The sequence below is a fragment of the Lontra canadensis genome, unplaced genomic scaffold (assembly GCF_010015895.1).
Source record: "Lontra canadensis isolate GAN:19392208 unplaced genomic scaffold, GSC_riverotter_1.0 scaffold176, whole genome shotgun sequence".
NCBI classification, from domain to species: domain Eukaryota; kingdom Metazoa; phylum Chordata; class Mammalia; order Carnivora; family Mustelidae; genus Lontra; species Lontra canadensis.
The window spans coordinates 1,808,806-1,828,683 of record NW_022631170.1 but is presented as its reverse complement, the minus strand read 5'-3'; the positions used below and the strand labels follow the sequence as shown (position 1 = coordinate 1,828,683).

At 37.5% G+C, this 19,878-nt stretch overlaps 2 protein-coding genes across 2 annotated transcripts; both read left to right on the top strand.

Moving 5' to 3' along the window:
• The first annotated feature begins 2,622 nt into the window (after positions 1 to 2,622).
• Positions 2,623 to 3,563, top strand: LOC116860429 (olfactory receptor 5D14-like). The gene is given in 3 exon segments (XM_032846484.1): positions 2,623 to 2,802; positions 2,804 to 3,091; positions 3,093 to 3,563. Coding segments are annotated over 3 exon segments (939 nt in total).
• A 10,848-nt stretch (positions 3,564 to 14,411) lies between these two features.
• Positions 14,412 to 15,349, top strand: LOC116860425 (olfactory receptor 5D18-like). The gene is given in 2 exon segments (XM_032846480.1): positions 14,412 to 14,928; positions 14,931 to 15,349. Coding segments are annotated over 2 exon segments (936 nt in total).
• Positions 15,350 to 19,878: the final 4,529 nt, after the last annotated feature.

The window sequence follows — 19,878 nt, the reverse complement described above, 5'->3', positions numbered from 1 at the left end:
GGTGGATCATTAAGTACGTAGAAGAGCCACCTTCATTTCCACCCTGGACCCTCCAGTTCTGGGTCGCACAAATTATTGGAGAAAAAGCAATGTTTCCTGGTTTCAGATTTAATGCACATAACACATTTTGGAGGTGATTCTTCTATCCCTATAAAGTATTGACAACAAAGCTAGCCCATAATCAAGTATAAAAAAACTATTCCAATGTTCCAGGCATACTTTTTGAATTTTCTAAATATTAGATGAATTTTCCTTCAATGCTGTTTTTCAGGAACACCCCAGGGCAGGACTATAGAGCTATAATGGTGTGTGTGTATGTGTATATGTGTGTGTGTGTGTGTGTGTGTGTGTGTGGTGCCAGCATGCTGTGTAGAATCATCTGAAAATAAGGCCCAGCATTTTCTTCCATATATGGGTTGTCATGAGGCTACAAGCTCAAAGCTTTGAAGGAGAAAGCAATACAACAGGAGTATGGACTGTAGGTATCTGGATCACTTGCTCCTGCATTCACTTCTGTCTTCAGGAACAGGAGTGCTGTTATGTTATGTGTTGGTGAGTCAGACAACATCCAGTTTGTGATGACGGGTGTGGACTGCATGGTAACTTGGTAGCCTATTGTCAGATCATTCAATCTCTATCAGGGTCCATGAACAAACCAGAAGCTCTTTTTAAGAAGGTGAATACTTATTTGCAAAGGGAGTCAATGTTTTGCTTTAAAATCCCAAAAAGTCTGATTTGTAATTCACTATAAAGTCTCATCCAAAATTCTACATAATTTGTTATTTGCAAATATACGTCAATGACAATTACATATGCTGGGTCATATGGCCCAAATAGCGCAGAAGCTGGCACGGAGGACTGGACTTAATAGAATTTTCTCTTGATCTGGGATGTACTCAAAATGGACAGACTTTTGGGTAGCTTTGTAGGTGGGTTTTTGTAACTTGCCTAAAATTAGTATATGTGCCCTGCAACATCAAGGAGCGCACTGAATTTTGGTGTAGATGAGGCAGGATTAGGGAAATAATACCTACCTTAGTTTTATTCATTCAGAGAGCATTTTAATTACCTGCCACCAAAGCCTGGTAGTCAATTTGAAGCTGCAATCTTTCCATGTAATTTTGAGGAAATTTTAATCATTAAAAATTGTACATGACACCTGGCATTTGCCTTAATTACCTGTTTTGATGATTGTGAGGAATGAGTTGCTTGTGATTCTCCAGAGTTTGAGTCCCTAGGGCTAAAGTTTTTGATACAACAGCCTTGGTGGCCCAGTCATACTCAGCTTAAGGAGAAACAGGGGGGTAGTGGCCTGTTTCTCTGTAGTAGGTAAGTTTATTCAGGTTTTCTATGAAACTGTGGGATTATTATTTTCCTGATATGGTAACTAGGGTCTTCTTTTATTTTACTTTTCATGTTAAGTCACAGTAAATGCTATCCAATTGTGAACCCAACAATATTAAAGAAAGGTTAATCCTCATGGAAATATTCAGCTTTAAGTCAATTTCCAGCCATTTTACAAAGAATAGAATCAACTAACCACATGGAAATGGATATTTATTCATTTCCTATTTAAATGCACCTGAAACTAGCATTTAAACTTTCACAAATGAGTTGGTTTTAAGAGATTCCTACCTAATAAATCTTGGGAACCACAGACTTATATACATAATGTCTGGGCTCTAAGGGAAACTAAGCCTTCGGGTGTAAACCTAATAAACCTCTGTTCAAAAATCAAAAGGAAGCATTGTCCTTCTGAACCCCTCAGGAGCTAATCCATTCAACGAGAGAAGTAGCCTTTACTAAACAAAAGGTGTTAAAAGGGGATTGTAATGCTGTTTTCCTAGATTTCTCTAATATTTTGCTTTGACCTTAGAATAGAAACATATCTTCTTAGTGAGTTTATTGATTTGTGTATACAAGCAAGTTATCCTAGCAATGTAAGTTCTGGTGCAACCATTGCATGTTTTTTAAAACTCTTTCACTAGTTTATGCATTTATATGCAAACATTTATTCTGTTACATACATGTTACCCCACTAGCTAATGTGTGAATGTACGTACTGCAATACAGCATTTTTTTTCTTTTTTTAAGATTTTATTTATTTACTTGTTTGAGAGACAGTGAGAGGAAGAGAGAGAGAAGGAGCATGGAGAGGGGCAGAGGGGGAGGGAGAAGCAGGATCCCCGCTGAGCAGGGAAACCAATGTGGGACTTGATCTCAGGATCCTGAGACCATGCCTGAGCGGAAAGCAGACACTTAACTGGCTGAGCCACCCAGGCACCCCTGGTAATTATTTCCTAAGGAAACACGAAACGCAGTAGAAATTCAGAGACATTTCAGAGATTCAGCTCAGAGACCCAGTTATATCCATAGGAGATCTGCATGAGGCATGTTCTGTATGGAAGGAACTAAGACTGATAACTTTAGCTTCATTCTCTTTCTCTCTCTCTCTCTCCCCCCATTTGTGTGTGTGCGTGTGTGTGTGTGTGTGTGTGTGTGTTTGTATGTACCATAAAGCATCATGTATTTTTGTCACTAACTCCCCAAAGCTTCTCTTTGACAGAAACAACCTCTTCCTGTACCCTGCCCCCCTCACCGCCTTTCGAGGGCACTGTGGCAATGGCGGTAAGAAATCTGAGTGTGGAGACAACCTTTGCCCTCCTGGGTTTCACCGATTACCCAGAACTTCAGATACCTCTTTTCCTCGTGTTTTTGATCATGTACATTATCACTGTGGTAGAAAATCTTGGGATGATAGTAATCATCAAGATTAACCCCAAATTCCACACACCCATGTATTTTTTTCCTCAGCCACCTTTCTTTGGTCGATTTTTGTTACTCTTCTATTGTGACTCCCAAGCTGCTTGAGAACCTGGTCATGGCGGATAAAAGCATCTACTACTTTAGCTGCATGTTGCAATACTTCCTGTCCTGCACCGCTGTGGTGACCGAATCCTTCCTGCTGGCAGTGATGGCCTATGACCGCTTCGTGGCCATCTGTAACCCTCTGCTGTATACAGTGGTCATGTCCCAGTGACTCTGTGCCCTCCTGGTGTCTGGCTCATATCTCTGGGGGTATGTTTGGTCCCCTGGTACTCCTCTGCTATGCTCTCCAGCTAAACTTTTCTGGACATAACATAATCAACCATTTTTTCTGTGAATATACTGCTCTCCTCGCTGCCTGGAGCTCCGACATACTCATTCCCCATTTGCTGCTTTTTGGCTTTGCCACTTTCAGTGAGGTGAGTACACTACTGATCATCCTCACTTCGTACATTTTTATTTTTGTGACTGTACTTAATATCCGCTTTGTCAGCGGGCGTCGCAAAGCCTTCTCCACCTGTGCCTCCCACCTGACCGCCATCACCATCTTCCACGGGACCATCCTTTCCCTCTACTGTGTGCCCAACTCCAAGAACTCCAGGCACACTGTCAAAGTGGCCTCTGTATTTTACACAGTGGTCAACCCTATGCTGAATCCTCTGATCTACAGCCTGAGGAATAAAGATGTGAAGGATGCCTTCCAGAAATTAATAGACACAAAAGTCCCATTCCACTGAACTAATCTCAACAGATGTTTTTAATCCCAATGAACAATGGTAAGAGAGGCTTGTAAAACCTTTAGCATACATTTGCACGAGGTTTTTTAAATGACTTTAATGTTACTATATTATGAATTGGTAAGCTCAAATCCCCTGAAGATGCAAGGTAATTCTGGATTTTGATTCATAAAGTTTCTATTTCTTCAAATTGCTTAAAAGCAAATACGTAAAATATTACAAAGCCCAAGAGATGATTCTGTGTGGGGAATAAAGGTACTGAAGGATCATGTTAACTTGCCATAGAAAATGCCTTTCTGATTTGTTACTTCATATGAAGACTAGTTACTTGCCTTTTTTTTTTTAATTAACATTTAATGTATTATTTGCTTCAACGGTACAGATCTGTGAATCATCAGTCTTACACAATTCACAGCACTCACCATAGCATATACCCTCCCCAATGTCCATAACTCAGTCACCCTGTCCATCCCCCTGCCAAGCAACCCTCAGTTTGTTTCCTGAGGTTAAGAGTCTCTTATGATTTGTCTCCCGTCCCAGTCCCATCTTGTTTCATTTTTTCCCTCTCTACCCCGCACAACCCCTGCCTTCCTCTCAAATTCCTTATATCAGAGAGATCATAGTTACTTGCCTTTACAGTTATGTGTGTGTAGTCACTAAAGCACTGTCTTTTTGGGGAGATGCAATAGATATGCTATGTGATAAAAGGAGAGGGTGCTGATTCTTTTCTGACACCTTCATTCCTTGGGCTTTATGAATTCTATGAATGGATGGTCTTACACTTCAAGCAGCTTGTGTTGAGAAGTACACAGGGCAAGGACAATTGTATCTATTGTGTAGATAATGACACAGAGTTTCAAGAAACTAGTCTAAAAATGACTGAAATGATTGATCTATGACTAAAGGGTCTCAAATTTGTTGACTATAAATCTAGTATCCTTTCACGGTATTATCAAGGCTATTAGTCTGAGAGGTCACAGAAGTTCATTTTCTCCTAGATTGTCTGGGACTATCTCTAGAGTCATTTCAATATTCTTTCATTATGCTTGGATAGGATTACTCAGAAGGCTGCATTCTCAGTATTATCAGGTCTGGAAATCTCTACAAGCATTATCTAGTCTAGTTCATATGTATTAGGCCTGGGATGAAGGCAGTATGTGTTCTATTTGGGCATACTGAAGAATCATATTTTGAAGTCTCTGTTCTAATGTTTATAGGAATGACTAAACAAGAACAAATATCTGGTAACAAATACCTTAAAAATTAAATTAAATGGTAATAGGAAGACTAAATTTAAAGTCATTATTATTAAAAGCAGTGTCATATTGGGACAAATAGAGAACCATATGAAGAAAAAGATAAAACTAGATCTCTTCCTTATTTCACACACCAAAAGAGAGTTCTAAAAGCAAGTTTGAAACTTGGATTACATGAATATACAAAACTTCTTGGCAAAACAACATAAAGGAAATTCAAATGACAAAACTGAGAAAAAAGTCACTACTTATATCACATATAGTAGAGAAGAAAATGACAGTCTTAAAGGAAAGTTGACATGAAATATAATTAAGTAGTCTATATAAAAGGAATAAAAAATACCCTTTAAATATTTGAGGATTTTTTTTTTTTTTAGCCTCAAAGTAATAGAAATACAAAGGAAATCTGCCCTGAGGTATCACTTCTCACCTATTAGAAGGACAGAAATCCTAAAGTTTAATGATGTATCAGGTAAGTGAATCTGTAGGGAAATAGACATTTTATGCATCGGGGTCAGGAAAATCACACGTTTCACATGATAGGAGCTACAAGCAATCTTACATACACACTCCTCCTCTTCTAACATTGATGGTTCTAGGAATCATTCCCAAAGACAGAGTAGCAGATAGACTGTAAATAATACACTCACTGGCATTATTTATAATAACAACATACTGGATGCAATCCAGCCTAAAGGTGGCTGAGTAACCTATGTGTCACAATAAAAAGTATCTGGTCATGAAAATGGAAAGAGGAACGTTTCTATTTATTGCTGTGAAGGACATTTTCCATGTTCTCCAGTTCATTTTCTTAAAGGAATAAAGATAAGACGTAGAATACTTTTTCTAGAAGAGGGAAAGGAAACAAAATTAATAAAGATAGGAAGAGGTGAAAGGAAACTTTGAGGAATGTACTTTGTAGCTTTTTCATTTTTTTAAGTTTTATTTATTTATTTGACAGACAGAAATCACAAGTAGGCAGAGAGGCAGGTAGAGAGTAGAAGGGAAGCAGGCTCCCCGCTGAAGAGAGAGCTGGACGCAGGGGGGTGGGGGGACTCGATCCCAGGACTCTGGGCTCATGACCCCAGCTGAAGGCAGAGGCTTTAACCCACTGAGCCACCTAGGCACCCCTACTTTGTAGCTTTGACTTAGGGGAAATTAGATATTGCACATGTCTTAAAAGGCATATATTTAGGTTAAAAGGTAAAAATAAATATTTAAAACTTGAAAACAGATAATAACGAATCTGTTTATAATATTGGAAACATGATCAAATGGTGTAAACATTTTTTCTAAAGGACATTACTTTGAGTATACCTTCCCACTATATACGATGTTTATTTTAGTATACATAAGTAACTATTAAAACACCATTGAAACAAAAGTTATCAGCATGAGGGAAAATTACAGCTCTAAAGTATGAAAAGGTAAGTAAAAAAAACTTTTCATCTTAATTTGAATTAGAAATCTAGATAGAAACTACTTTTTTAATTTTAATTTTTATTATTTATTTTTGCTCTTCTAAATAATACCACCAATAATGACAACTCAGTAGCAATGAGTGTCCTTATTCCCCAAATTTCTCTGAAAGGAAATATTTGCTTTGTAAACAGAACTGTTTTTGTTGTTGTTGGTGGTGGTGGTGGTGTTTTTTTGTTTGTTTGTTTGTTTGTTCGTTTGTTTGTTTAGACAAATAGCTGACCTGAAGTCTGAGGCAGAGATTTAATGAACGTTGAGCAACTTGATTTTCCAGAAAGCAAGAATAGTATTAACAGCTAGTTGGATCATTTCAAAGAGACATAGGAGACAATTTGAAATGGCTCCAACTAGCTTATAGTTGACATGCAAATAAATATTGACTGCAATTAATTTAAAGCCATAAAATGTGTTTAAGCCTAAAAATTAAAATCTAGATACTTAAAAAAAAAGTCATTGACTACTATTAAGGGTTGTTTGGGGGGGTTCAAGGCATTACTCTTAAAACTGATAAATAGAGAGATAAATATTTATCCTGTCTTTCCTTTATGAATTGTATTTTGGGGTGACCTAATGGTCTATGAGGGGAAATTCAGAAAGAATGAAAGTAGAAAATAGGATGGAATTAGAAAATCACTATCTCTGAATAAAAATTATGGATCAAGGCAATGGCTTCAATAAGTATTAAAATTATTAAGCAAAATGTTGGTGGGAAATGCTAAAATGAAGTAATCTAGCTAACACAACCTGAATTCAGAGATCACACTGAGAATCACTAGGAGTCAGACAATCAGTTAACAGGTGCTTTGAAATTTGATGCAATGGGAGTCATCAGAACCATATATGAAGAATTCTTGCCTAATGGAAACTACAAGAGTGACCTAGAACTAGTAAGATTTCTTGGTGTATCAGTTTTAAAGAGCTGGATCAGGAACAAGTCAAAAGACACCAAACAAAGCAGTAAACCAAATGAGGGACATGCAACATTCCACAAATGGTCCAATTTTTGCACAAAATTACCTGAACACACATACACGTAGGTACACATGTCCTGAACACAAACACACACACACACAAAAACAGAACTGTTACATAATATAGGGAACATAATGTTACATAATACACTGTTTTCATAAGAAAGGGAACTTATTTATAACAGCTAAATGTGTGTGGAATTTTTAAGAATATATTTTTGTGAGGTGCTATTTTGGCATGGGTACATATTTTCACATTTTTGTTTCCTTGATTATTTTCAAAAAACTTAATTTTTTAAGATTTTATTTATTTATTTGTCAGAGAAAGAGAGAGCACTCACAAGCAGGGGAGCAGCAAGCAGAGGGAGAAGCAGGCTGTCCACTGAGCAGGGAGCCCAATGTGGGACTCTATCCCAAGACCCTGGGATCATGACCTGAGCCAAAGACAGATGCTTAATGGACTGAGCCTCCCAGGTGCCCCAAAGACTTAAAGTTTTTAAATTTCACAGATAAGTCTTTTTAAAGTTTTATTGTGTCAGATTATTTCTGCAGACCTGAAATTACTCAGTGGTATTTTTTTTTTTTAATGAAAATGTACTACAGAAGTACTCAACAAATGTCATCTGATATTTTATCGTTCTAAGAAATACCTACATAGTGGCATAAGTAGGGCTTTAAAGGACACCCACAGATATACCCAAGTAGGTTTCCTTCTTTTTCATTCTGCCATAAATAATGTCACCCTGAAATATCCAAGTTATAATTTTGAAAGCAGGTTTAGACAGCAGAGAACATCACCTCAACTGCAGAATTATTGAGATGCATAATAAAACTGAGTGTATGTTTTTTCAAGTTTTTATTTTAAATCCACTTCCATACAGTGTAATTTAAGTTTCAGGTATATAATTTAGTGATTCTACATTCAAATAGACTACCCAGAGCTCATTGCAAGTGCATTCATGAACACCCATCACTTATTCACTGCCCCTCCCAGTAACCCTCCGTTTGTTCTCTATAGTTAAGATTCTGTTTCCTGGTTTGCTTCTTTTACCCCCCAACTGCATTCCTCTGTTTTGTTTCTTAAATTCCACATGTGAATGAAATCATGTGGTATTTCTCTTTCTCTGGCTGACTTATTTTGATTAGCATAATACCCTCTAGCTTCATCCATGTTAGGATACAGAGAAAAGGGAACCCTCTTAAACTTGATGGGAATACAAACTGGTGCAGCCACTCCGGAAAACAGTATGTAGGTTCCTCAAAAAGTTAAAAATAGAACTACTTTATGATCCAGTGATGACACTACTAGGTATTTATCCAAAGGATACAAGAATATTGATTTGAAGGCATGCATGCACCCCGATAGGTATAGCGGCATTATCAACAATAGCCACATTATGGAGAGAGCCTAAATGTCCATTGATTGAAGGGATGAAGAAGATGTGGTATATACATAACTCTATGGTCAACTAATCTTCAACAAAGCAGGAAAGAATATCCAATGGAGAAAAGGACAGTCTCGTCAATAATAAGTGGTGTTGGGGAAAATGGGCAGCAATATGCAGAAGAATGAAGCTGGACCACTTTCTTATACCATACACAAAAATAAATTCAAAATGGCTGAAAGATCTAAATGTGTGTCAAGTATCCATCAAAATCCTAGAGGAGAACACAGGCAGCAAACTCTGTGACCACAGTCACAGCAACTTCTTACTAGACCCATAGCTGGAGGCAAGGGAAACAAAAGCTAAAATGAACTATGGAGACTTCATCAAGATAGATCTTCTGCACAGCCAAGGACACAATCAAGAAAACTATAAGGCAGCCTATGGAATGGGAGAACATAGTTGTAAATGACATGTCTGACAAAGGATTAGTATCAAAAATCTACAAAGAACTTATCAAACTCAATATCCATAAAACAATCTAGTTTAGAAATGGCCAGAAGACATGAGTAGACTTTTTTTTCAAAGAAGATATACAGATGGTTAACAGACACATGAAAAGATGCTCCACATCACTCATCATCAGGGAAAGACAGATTAAAACCATGATGAGATAGCACCTCACACCTGTCAGAATAGCTAAAATTAACAATACAGGAAACAACAGAGGTTGGTAAGGATGCAGAGAAAGAAGAACCCTCCTATGCTGTTGGTGGGAATACGAACTGGTGAGGCCACTCTGGAAAACACTATGGAGGTTCCTAAAAAAGTTAAAAGTAGAACTACTCTATAATCCAGCAACTGCACTACTGCATATTTATCTAAAGGACACAAAAATATAGATCCAAAGCGGTACATGAACCCCAATGCTTATAGAAGCATTATTAAAAATAACCAAACTATGAAAAGAGTCCCAATGTCCATTAAATGATGAATGGATAAAGAAGAGGTAGCATATATGTACAATGTAATATTACTCAGCCATCAAAAAAAAAATGAAATCTTGTCATTTGCATTGACATGGATGGAGCTAGAGTGTATTATGTTAAGGAAAATAAGTCAATCAGAGAAAGACAAATACCATATGCTTTTACTCATATACTAAAGAAAGCAGAATACTCCATAACAAAACAGCTGAACATGTGGGAAGGAAAAAAAAAGAGGGAAGCAAACCATAAGACACTCTTAATGATAGAGAACAAACTGGGGGTTGATGGAGGGAGGTATGTGGGGAATGGGCCAAATGGGTGTTGGGTACTACAGAAAACACCTGTTATGATGAGCACTGGGCATTACATGAAAGTGATGAATGCTAAATTCTATTCCTGAAACTGGTATTACACTATATGCACACTATGTGTTAACTAACTAGATTAATTAACTAATTTTAAATGAAAATTTGGGGAAAAAAAGATGTGGTATATCTATATAAAATTTTACCATGTGGTACATGATCCTGAAAATTTCAAGATTTTTGTTGTAATAAACCTGACTGGAGATAGGAAGTTCAGTGGAGTGGACATTTGTTTAGGTTTGTTTATGTTTTGTTTTATTTTGACTGCACAGTTTCAATAATTACTTCTGAAACATTCTTATTCTTTGTAAACTATCTCCATTCTGTAATGAAATTCCTCATAGTTCTGGTAGTTTGGCTCTATTTCCAGTTCCTTTGGAAAGCCATTATTATTATTCATTAAAGATTCATGGTACACTGACTTTATGTTGGTCATTCACCTAGGAACTTGGAATATATTAGTGAGCAAAGCAATGAATGGTCCCTGCTTTCCTGGAAGTTTTATCTTAGTAAGGGGAACCAAACAATATACAATAAAATAAATAAATAAGGGTTAAAATATATTTGAACTGTGTGAAGTAATTTAAACACTCAATTAGGTAATGGAGTAGGTCCTGCAGGAATATAGTTAAGTTCCTGGAAGAATTCACTGAAAAGGTACATTTCAACAAAAACTTAAGGGAAAGCATTTCAGCGTGCAGGAAACGTGAGTAGAAAAGACCATAGAGAAGGAGTGGGTAATATTCAAACAACAACAACAACAAAAAGCAAGGGATGAAAGCAAGGAGGTCAGACTAGCTGCAGGAAGCAGAGGTGGGAAAAAGTAATAGAATAGGACAAGATTTCAAAGGGGCTAGGTCATTTTCTCAACTTGATACTTAACTTTGTAAATATTTCTGCTTTAATTCTGAATGAATCTTAAAGACCTAAAATATAGATCTTCACACTTACCCAACAGGTTAGAGTGGATGGTAGAAAGAGGCTTATGCCCAGCATATAGTTGTCACTCAGTATTTGGTAAAGATGATTTTTATAATTCCATAATATTGATAATTGTAAGATGGTATGAGATAATCATAAGTTGAGGAAGTGATTTTAAAACATAAATTTTGGGGGTGCCTGGCAGGCTTGGTTAGTTAAGCATCTGCCTTCGGCTCAGGTCATGATCTCAGGGTCCTGAGAGTGAGCCCCATGTCAGGCTTTCAGCTCATTGGGAAGTCTGCTTCTTTCTCTCACTCTCCCTCTCCTCTCTCTCTCTCTCTTTCTCTCACATTAAAAAAAAAAAAAAATTTAAATAAAAAGAATAAATTAAATAAAATATAAATTTTTATCTGAAATGTTCACAGTGCTTCTCCAGGTTTGTAAGAATTACTTCAGAGAAAGGTGATTAATTTTAATTGTGGATTTCATGACCTCAAGAGAATGGGCAAGTCATAATCCCTAGAGTTCGTATCCCAAAGGTTGTATTACAGATATAAGCATATATCCATCAGTCCCAGCCAAGAGAGGCCCTACATGTGCCATCAGCAGGTTTGTTTTAAGATTCTAGAGACAGATGGATATTAACTTCAGGGTAGGGTATCTATAAAACAACATGGGAGGTGGAAATTTATCCTTTAGATATAGAGAGTTCTTGAGAAATATTTAGTCACTGCAAGAGTAACATCTAAACATGCAAGGAAGGGAAAGTGCATTTATTCACACAGTTTTGTGTTAGAGGGGCTCGCTCAGATGAACAAGGAGTACCTGTGGTGGGAGAATAGAAGAAATGTGAAAACTGGGGATGTGCATTGTCTTGTTTCTATAATTTACTGAATAAATAGGCAAGGTAGAATAGAGAAGATTTAAATAAAATGAGAATAGCAGAGTTGGAATAGACTCTATTGTGAAAAAATTGGAAGGGACCAGATTTAATTAAGATTATAAAACAGGAAACACATGTGTCTAAACAAAAATTACAACAAAATGGTGGAAAAACAGGTAAGAATATTACAGCTCTTATGTTTCTTGGATTCAGTGATACAGGATATTTTTATCAACAATTTAATAATAGCATTTGGGATACCAGGAGCATCACATTAAATGTAACATTGGTTTAAAATAACTTCTTTATTTTTTAAAGATTTTTTAATATATATTTTTGACAGAGATCACAAGTAGGCAGAGAGGCAGACAGAGAGAGAGGGGAGGAAACAGGCTCCCTGCTGAGCACAGGGCCCCTGTGGGGCTCTATCCCAGGACCCTGGGATCATGACCTGAGCCGAAGGCAGAGGCTTTAACCCACTGAGCCACCCAGGTGCCCCGTATTTTTTTTTTTTAAGGATTTTAGTTATTAGAACATCGGTCAGAGTCTGATGTGGAGGAATGGACACATGGCTAGGATTCCAATCAGGGCTCTAGTCACAGATGTGTAGACTGATCCTTATTTACATGTCTTAGGAAAAGTCAAGGTTTCTCCAGCTTCTGTTTTGTCATCTCTAGAATAAGGAAGTAGACATTATTATATTTATCATCTATTCTAATTTTATTATTCATCAAGCAATGCAGAAGGATTGACAGGAGCCCAGCAGTTGAGAGGATTACTCTGGAAAAACTAATTAAGATTTATTTTGGATATCAGATTTACTGAGTCAGAAAGAAAAAGATTAAAGTGTTATATGAAATGAAAAGTAAAGGCAAAAATATAAATTGTTAGGGGTGTTTTTTCTTATTTTTTTTAAATTTAAGTTCAACTAGCCAACATATAGTCCATCATTAGTTTTTGGTATAGTGTTCAACAATTCATTAGTTGCTTAATGTGCTCATCAGATCACTTGCCCTCCTTAATGGACATCACCCATTTACGCCATCTCCCCACCTCCCTCCCTTCTACAACCCTCAGTTTGTTTCCTGGAGTCCAGAGTCTCTCATGGTTTCTCTCTCTCTTTCTCTGATTTTTTCACATTCAGTTTTCATTCCCTTCCCTATGGTCCTCTGTGCTATTCCTTATATTCCACATATGAATGAAACTAATTATCTTTCTCTGCTTGACTTATTTCATTTAGCATAATCCCCTCCAGTTCCATCCATATCAATGCAAATGGTCAGTACTCATCCTTTCTGATTGCTGGGTAATATTCCATTGTATATATAAACCACATCTTATGGTTTACATATCATATATATATATATATATATAGAATCATCAGCTGATATGGACATCTCAGCTCCTTCCATAGTTTGACTATTGTGGACATCAATACTATAAACATTGGGGTACATGTGTCCCTTCTTTTCATTACCTGGTGTAAGGTGGTATCTCATTGTGGTTTTGATTTGTATTTTCATGATGACAAGTGCTGTGGAGCATTTTTTCATGTGTCTGCTAGCCATTTGTGTATCTTCTTTGGAGAAGTGTCTGTTCATGTCTTCTGCCCATTTCTTGACTGAATTATTTTTTGGGGGGGAGGGGTGTTGAGTTTGAGAAGTTTTTTATAGATCTTGGATACCAGCCTTTTATGTGTTATGCCATTTGCAAATATCTTCTCCAATTCTGCAAGTTCCCTTTTAGTTTTGTTGACAGTTTCCTTTGCTGTGCAGAAGCTTTTTATCTTGATGAAGGCCCAGTAGTTTATCTTTGCTTTTGTTTCTCTTGCCTTTGAGACATGTCTTGCAAGAAGTTCCTGCAGTCAAGGTCAAAGAGGGTGTTTATTCTTCATGTCACAGTATGAGCCTATGACAAAAAATTAATTTGTTTGGAAATTTTTCATTTTTGTACTGTTTTTAGGACAAGCAGAATCAATCATCATATTATGCTAGCCATACCGTTTATGAATTTATAATGTTCAAGGACAGCTAAATGTGCTATAGGAAGATTTGATTTAAAATAACCACAAATCCCTTTATCTCATATTCTTCTTTGTAAATATTAAACATTACAGTTGAGAACTTACACATTTTTAAGTCAGTAATTGTATTGCTTTTTTACCTAAAGAAAATTTTAAAAATGATTTTCATGTTTTAAAATCTTAGACATTGGGGGCACCTGGGTGGCTCAGTGGGTTAGGCCTCTGCCTTCAGCTCAGGTCATGATCTCAGGGTCCTGGGATTGACCCCCGCATGGGGCTCTCTGCTCAGTGGGGAGCCTGCTTCCCCCTCGCTCTCTGCCTGCCTCTCTGCCCACTTGTGATCTCTCTCTCTCTCTCTCTCTGTCAAATAAATACATAAAATCTTTAAAAAAAAAAAAACTTAGACATTTAGCATACCTTGCATAATAAACACATAGCACAGAGAAACTGTGAAAAGATATTTTGCTTCCTTTTCTACTCTTGTTAAGGGGTAGCTAAGCAAACTTCTCATATCCTCACTCTCCTTAATAATTTTGTTTTCAGGACCAATTCAGATTCTGACAAGCAGAAACCATCATGTTACTGTCGGAGAGAAATAAAAGTGGGGCTACATTCACCCTCCTGGGCTTCTCAGATTATCCAGAGCTGCAAGTCCCCCTCTTCTTGATTTTTCTGACTATCTATAGTGTCACTGTTGTAGAGAATATTGGGATGATAGTCATAATCAAGATTAACCCCAAACTGCACACCCCCATGTACTTCTTCCTCAGCCACCTCTCATTTGTGGATTTCTGCTACTCCTCCATCATTGCTCCCAAGGCCCTGGAAAACCTGACTGTAGAAGACAGAACAATTTCATTTCCAGGATGTGTATTACAATTCTTTTTCTTTTGTACCTTTGTGGTAACTGAATCCTTTTTATTAGCTGTGATGGCCTATGATCACTTTGTGGCCATTTGCAATCCTCTGCTCTACACAGTTGCCATGACCGGGAAACTCTGTGCCATGCTGGTGGTCGGATCATATACATGGGGAGTAGCATGTTCCTTGATACTCACATGCTCTGCTATCAAATTATCTTTTCAGGGTTTCAACACAATCACTTCTTCTGTGAGTTCTCTGCATTGCTCTCCGTGTCTTACTCTGATACTTATATCAACCAGTTGCTGCTTTTCATTTTTGCCACCTTCAATGAGGTCAGCACACTGCTCATCATTCTCTTGTCTTATGTATTTATCATTGTCACCAACCTCAAGATGTGTTCGGCCAGTGGTCGCCGCAAAGCCTTCTCCACCTGTGCCTCCCAGCTGACCGCCATCACCATCTTTCACGGTACCATCCTCTTCCTCTACTGTGTGCCTAACTTCAAGAACTCCAGACACACAGTCAAAGTGGCATCTGTGTTTTACACTGTGGTGATCCCCATGTTGAATCCCCTGATCTACAGTCTGAGAAATAAGGATGTCAAGGGTACAGTTGGCAAGTTAATGGGCACTAAAGTCTTTTCTTCTTGAGCATATGATTTTAGTAGCATTTATCCCTGAGATGTAAATACAGTGTGCCCATAAAGGTTGATTGTAAAGGTAACTTTAAAATTAATGAAGAGTTAAGATACAATGGGAAGGATGTGGATTTTGATTCAAAGAGACTACCCTTGTCTCTTGCTCACTGGAAAAAAAAAAACAAAAAAACAAAAAAAAACCCACCAACAACAGTCTCTCTCATCTTTGGTTTTTAATTTACACAATTGTAACGTAATCTAGCTCTTAATCTGATTGTGAAGACCAGAAGATAATATAGATACCATGTGGAATACTTTATGTGATCTCAATAAAGATTCATTTCATTGCCCTTTCCTTTTTCTTTTTTTTAAGATTTTATTTTTTTTTATTTGACAGACAGAGATCACAAGTAGGCAGAGAGGCAGGGAGAGAGAGAGAGGAGGAAGCAGGCTCCCCGCTGAGCAGAGACCCCCCCCCCCATTGTGGGGCTCCATCCCAGGACCCTGAGATCATGACCTGAGCTGAAGGCAGAGGCTTTAACCTACTGAGCCAACCAGGCACCCCTCATTGTCCTTTCTTATAACATACCTGCAGTACACTTGGCTCTCAATAAACATGTGAATTTATCTCATAAAAATCCAAGTAGCAGTTAAAATGAGACACAGTCTCCATCTTCAAGGAATGCAAAATCCAGTGTTGACCGTAAGGCAGTGAAGAAGGAGGCCATGGTGTTTGAAAGAAAGAAAAGTTCAAGTCCATTTCGGGGTTTTAGAGTAATGCCTTCAAAAAATAGCTTTTGTCTGATCTTGGCTTTGGATGACAGGATGGACAGAGTTTTAGGGTATGAGTGGTAGGTGGAAAAGACACCCAGAAAAATACCTCAAACTCAGGGAATTATCAGATGAATCCATCTTAGGAAAATCCATGTAAGATAACGAAAATTTGAAAAATGATTATCTGTAACTAATTACATCCATGGAGTTCTTGAAATGTGTGATTATATGCAAGAATACAAACACAGGCTGTGGTTTGTACCCCGTTAGGTTAGGAGGCATTCTACAGCCAGTAAAGGAGCAGAGCTGGGGGAAATCCTTGTGCCAATTCTATTTAATGGCATCTGGCATCCAGCAGGGAGATGCTGTCCCATCATGGTCAGAAGCTCTGCTCTTCCTTACATGGTCATATTGGTGCCACAGATCAAAAAGCAGCATATGGCCTCATTTTATCTGTGACTTTTGGGTGTGACTTTGAGCAAGTTAAAACAGTCTGGGCCTCAGTCACCTTATTGTAAATGGGCATAACTATACTGATCTCACTTATTTTTATAAACAAAATGTGCAAATAGTTGTATTCAGAACAGTACCTAAGACATAGGAAGTGTTCAGTGTATGTGAGCATTTATTACTATTTTCAGTAAAGGAGGCTTGTTATTCCCACCCATTTCTGGCATTTGGCAGAATTCTGGTTTGACTTCAGACCACATGCACTCCAAGAAAGAGCTTTCGAGTATAGCACAGGCAAAGTTTATAAGGCCTGTTCATATATTTCTTTACTACAGCACGATGCCCTGTTCTCAGAGCAATGCTTGGATCTAGCATGTATTTCTCTGCAATTTATCATGAACTCTGGAAGGAACCTTACTGAATTGTAATATGGGATATTACGAGCTGGGATAGCCTTTCTCCTTGTTAATACTTCATAGAGGTCATTAGTTGTTTGAGTGTCAGGATAGTATGGTTTTCTTGATATCTGATTTATATGCTACAGATATCATTAATTAGTTTGGGGACCTTAAGGAACATGAATCCCAGAGATGCATACACACAAAAGCATAAACCTTTCCACAATAGCATCTTCAGAAAGGGAGGAAGCAATATTTACACAGAGATTAGTTGCACTCCACTAAATGATATTTTCTGGAAGCTGGAAGATTTTTCTCTCTTTTCTTTTTCTCATAAGATATTATGGCCATGTATATGAGAATGAGGAACTATAGAGGAGGACACTAGTATTAAACATATTTTAAAAAACCTGTGTTAGACAGTGGACTCTGAGGAACTGAGGGTTTTGGAGGAGAGTGGGGTGGGAGGTTGGGTGAGCCTGGTGGTGGGTATTGTGGAGGGCACGTGTTGCATGGAGCATTGGGTGTGCTGCATAAACAATGAATTCTGGAACACTGAGAAGAAATTAAATAAATTTAAAAAAACTGTGTTTTGCTCTTTCTTAATTAGAGAGTATTTTAAGAAATGCCATGTTTGGATTATTCCCTTATGAAAACATTTTTTTCTTTGTGTATTGAGAAACAGTCTCAATGAGGAATGGAAACAGTCTAATCTGCATGACCAAGTACCTTGTAACAGGTGCTAGAATAAGAGGGAAAAGGGTATAAGCAAGTAGGGAAGAATGTCTGCCCCCCTCCTTTCTTTTTCCCCTCGCTCACACTGACTCCATCCATGGAATCTGGCAAAGAGATACTGCATAGAGATACCCCTCACAGTCACTCTGATGCTGAGAATAGCAGGAAGGGGTCCTCCGGACTGTTTGTGGAGGGACACAGAAGTAGGGACCACCTCTGAAGCAGAAAGGAAAGGAATTATTTCATTCTTGGGCACCACTTAGAAATGTCCTTCCACAGCAGGTGTCCTAGCCTTGGAACTATGGACCTTTTGAGCCACATACTATTTTTGTGTTTGCATGTGTTCTTGGTATGTGTGCGAAGGGAGGCGGGGTTTGGGGCTGCCTTGGGCATCTTAGCATGTCCAGCAGCAAGCCTAGTCTCTAGCCACTAGATGTCACTAGCACTCCTTTCTATAGTCAAAACCAATAATGTCTTCAGAGAGCCAAATGTCCCAGAGGGATCAAAATCGCTTCTGGTTAAGAGGCACTTCTCTATAAATAGTAACCAACAGTCTGATTTTTCACCTTTAGTCTTGAAAACGAGTGGGGTTTTCAAAATTATATGCTACGTTGAACTGAGAAAGAGACAACTGACTTCTGTTGGCTATTGAAGAGAGAAAACCATATTATAGAATAATTATTTGTTTTCAAACTGGGATTTCTTAAGGCACATATGCTTTACCTCTTTGAAATCATTTGAAAAAAATGATTTTAAATTTTAACCTTTTTTGAAAAAAAAAACAAACAAAAAAAAGAAGAAATGCCTGACCTCATTGAATTTTAGTGTAGACTCTGTTTGCTCCAGGAATAATCAATGTGTTTCCATGTTGTGAATTAAGGCAAGTTTCTACATTTTTTTTCAAATGATTAGAATAAAATATTTAGGTTTCATGGATTTCATGAGCGGTAAATACTCAAAGCAACTTATGTATACATGTATATAATGTTCTATCTGTGCCATCTGGCTTACTGTTGTTGGTTTGTTTTTTTTTTTAAAGGATCAGACCTTCCTTTTTTTTTTGTTTTTTTAAAGATTTTATTTATTTATTTGACAGAGGCAGGCAGAGAGAGAGAGAGGGAAGCAGGCTCCCTGCCGAGCAGAGAGCCCTATGCACTGAGCCAAAGACAGAGGCTTTAACCCACTGAGCCACCCAGGCGCCCCTGGTTTACTGTTTTTTAACTTGCCATTTTATCATAGCTATTTGTCAGGTCATTAAATGTTCTTCAGAAATATCCCCTTAATAGCTGCATAGTTTTGCATAATATATAGGTACCATAGCCTTGACCATTTCCCTCTTGTTTGACACTTTCTTTCTGAGTTTTACTATCACAAATAATGTTGCAGTGCACCACCAAACATTTAATACTTTCATAGTACATCTCTGATTAGTTCCTCAAATAGATTTAAAGCAGTGAACGTATTTGTCAGAGCTCATTCTAAGGCTTCAGAGTCATAGTTATAAGAAGTTTGAATCCAGGGCCAATTCCCTGAAAAATGGCTGGCATTGAATAGCATAATTAACAAAATCACTATGCTAATTTTACAGAAAAAATGCTAGTAAGGACCATAAAAGCTACTTCTCCATTTAAAACATAGTGATAAAAAAATGAACACTTGTGAATTAACAATCTTAAATACATAAACTATTTATTATTTCTGTGGAAAACAGAGAATTCTGTGTATTTTAAAAAATTATTTCCTGAGATCTCAATATTCCCAGTACTCATTAAACATTCTGCCAGGAAAGAGGGATTTGAGTTTCATAAAACAATATGGCTAATTAAATAATGTTTGATGTCTTTCCAATAACTCAATTTCAAGCTCTGAATTGTGTAGGCCTCATTTAAGGAGTCATATAAACTGTTCAGGATGTGAATGTTTTTGTGTAATCTGTGAATTAAACTGGTGTCTTGTGCATCTTTGCCACAATCCCTGCAGGAAAGCAATGTCTTATTTCTTCACTGAAAACATTACCTATCATACTTGTTATCATATTTTTTTAGAAGACAGTCAAAAATTGAATTTGGGATCATATAATGGAGAGTAACTATTAATATTTTCTCTAACCTCGATAAAGTGCAAACATGGAGAAGGAAAACTGCACCTCCATGACAGAGTTCATCCTTCTTGGATTAACAGATAT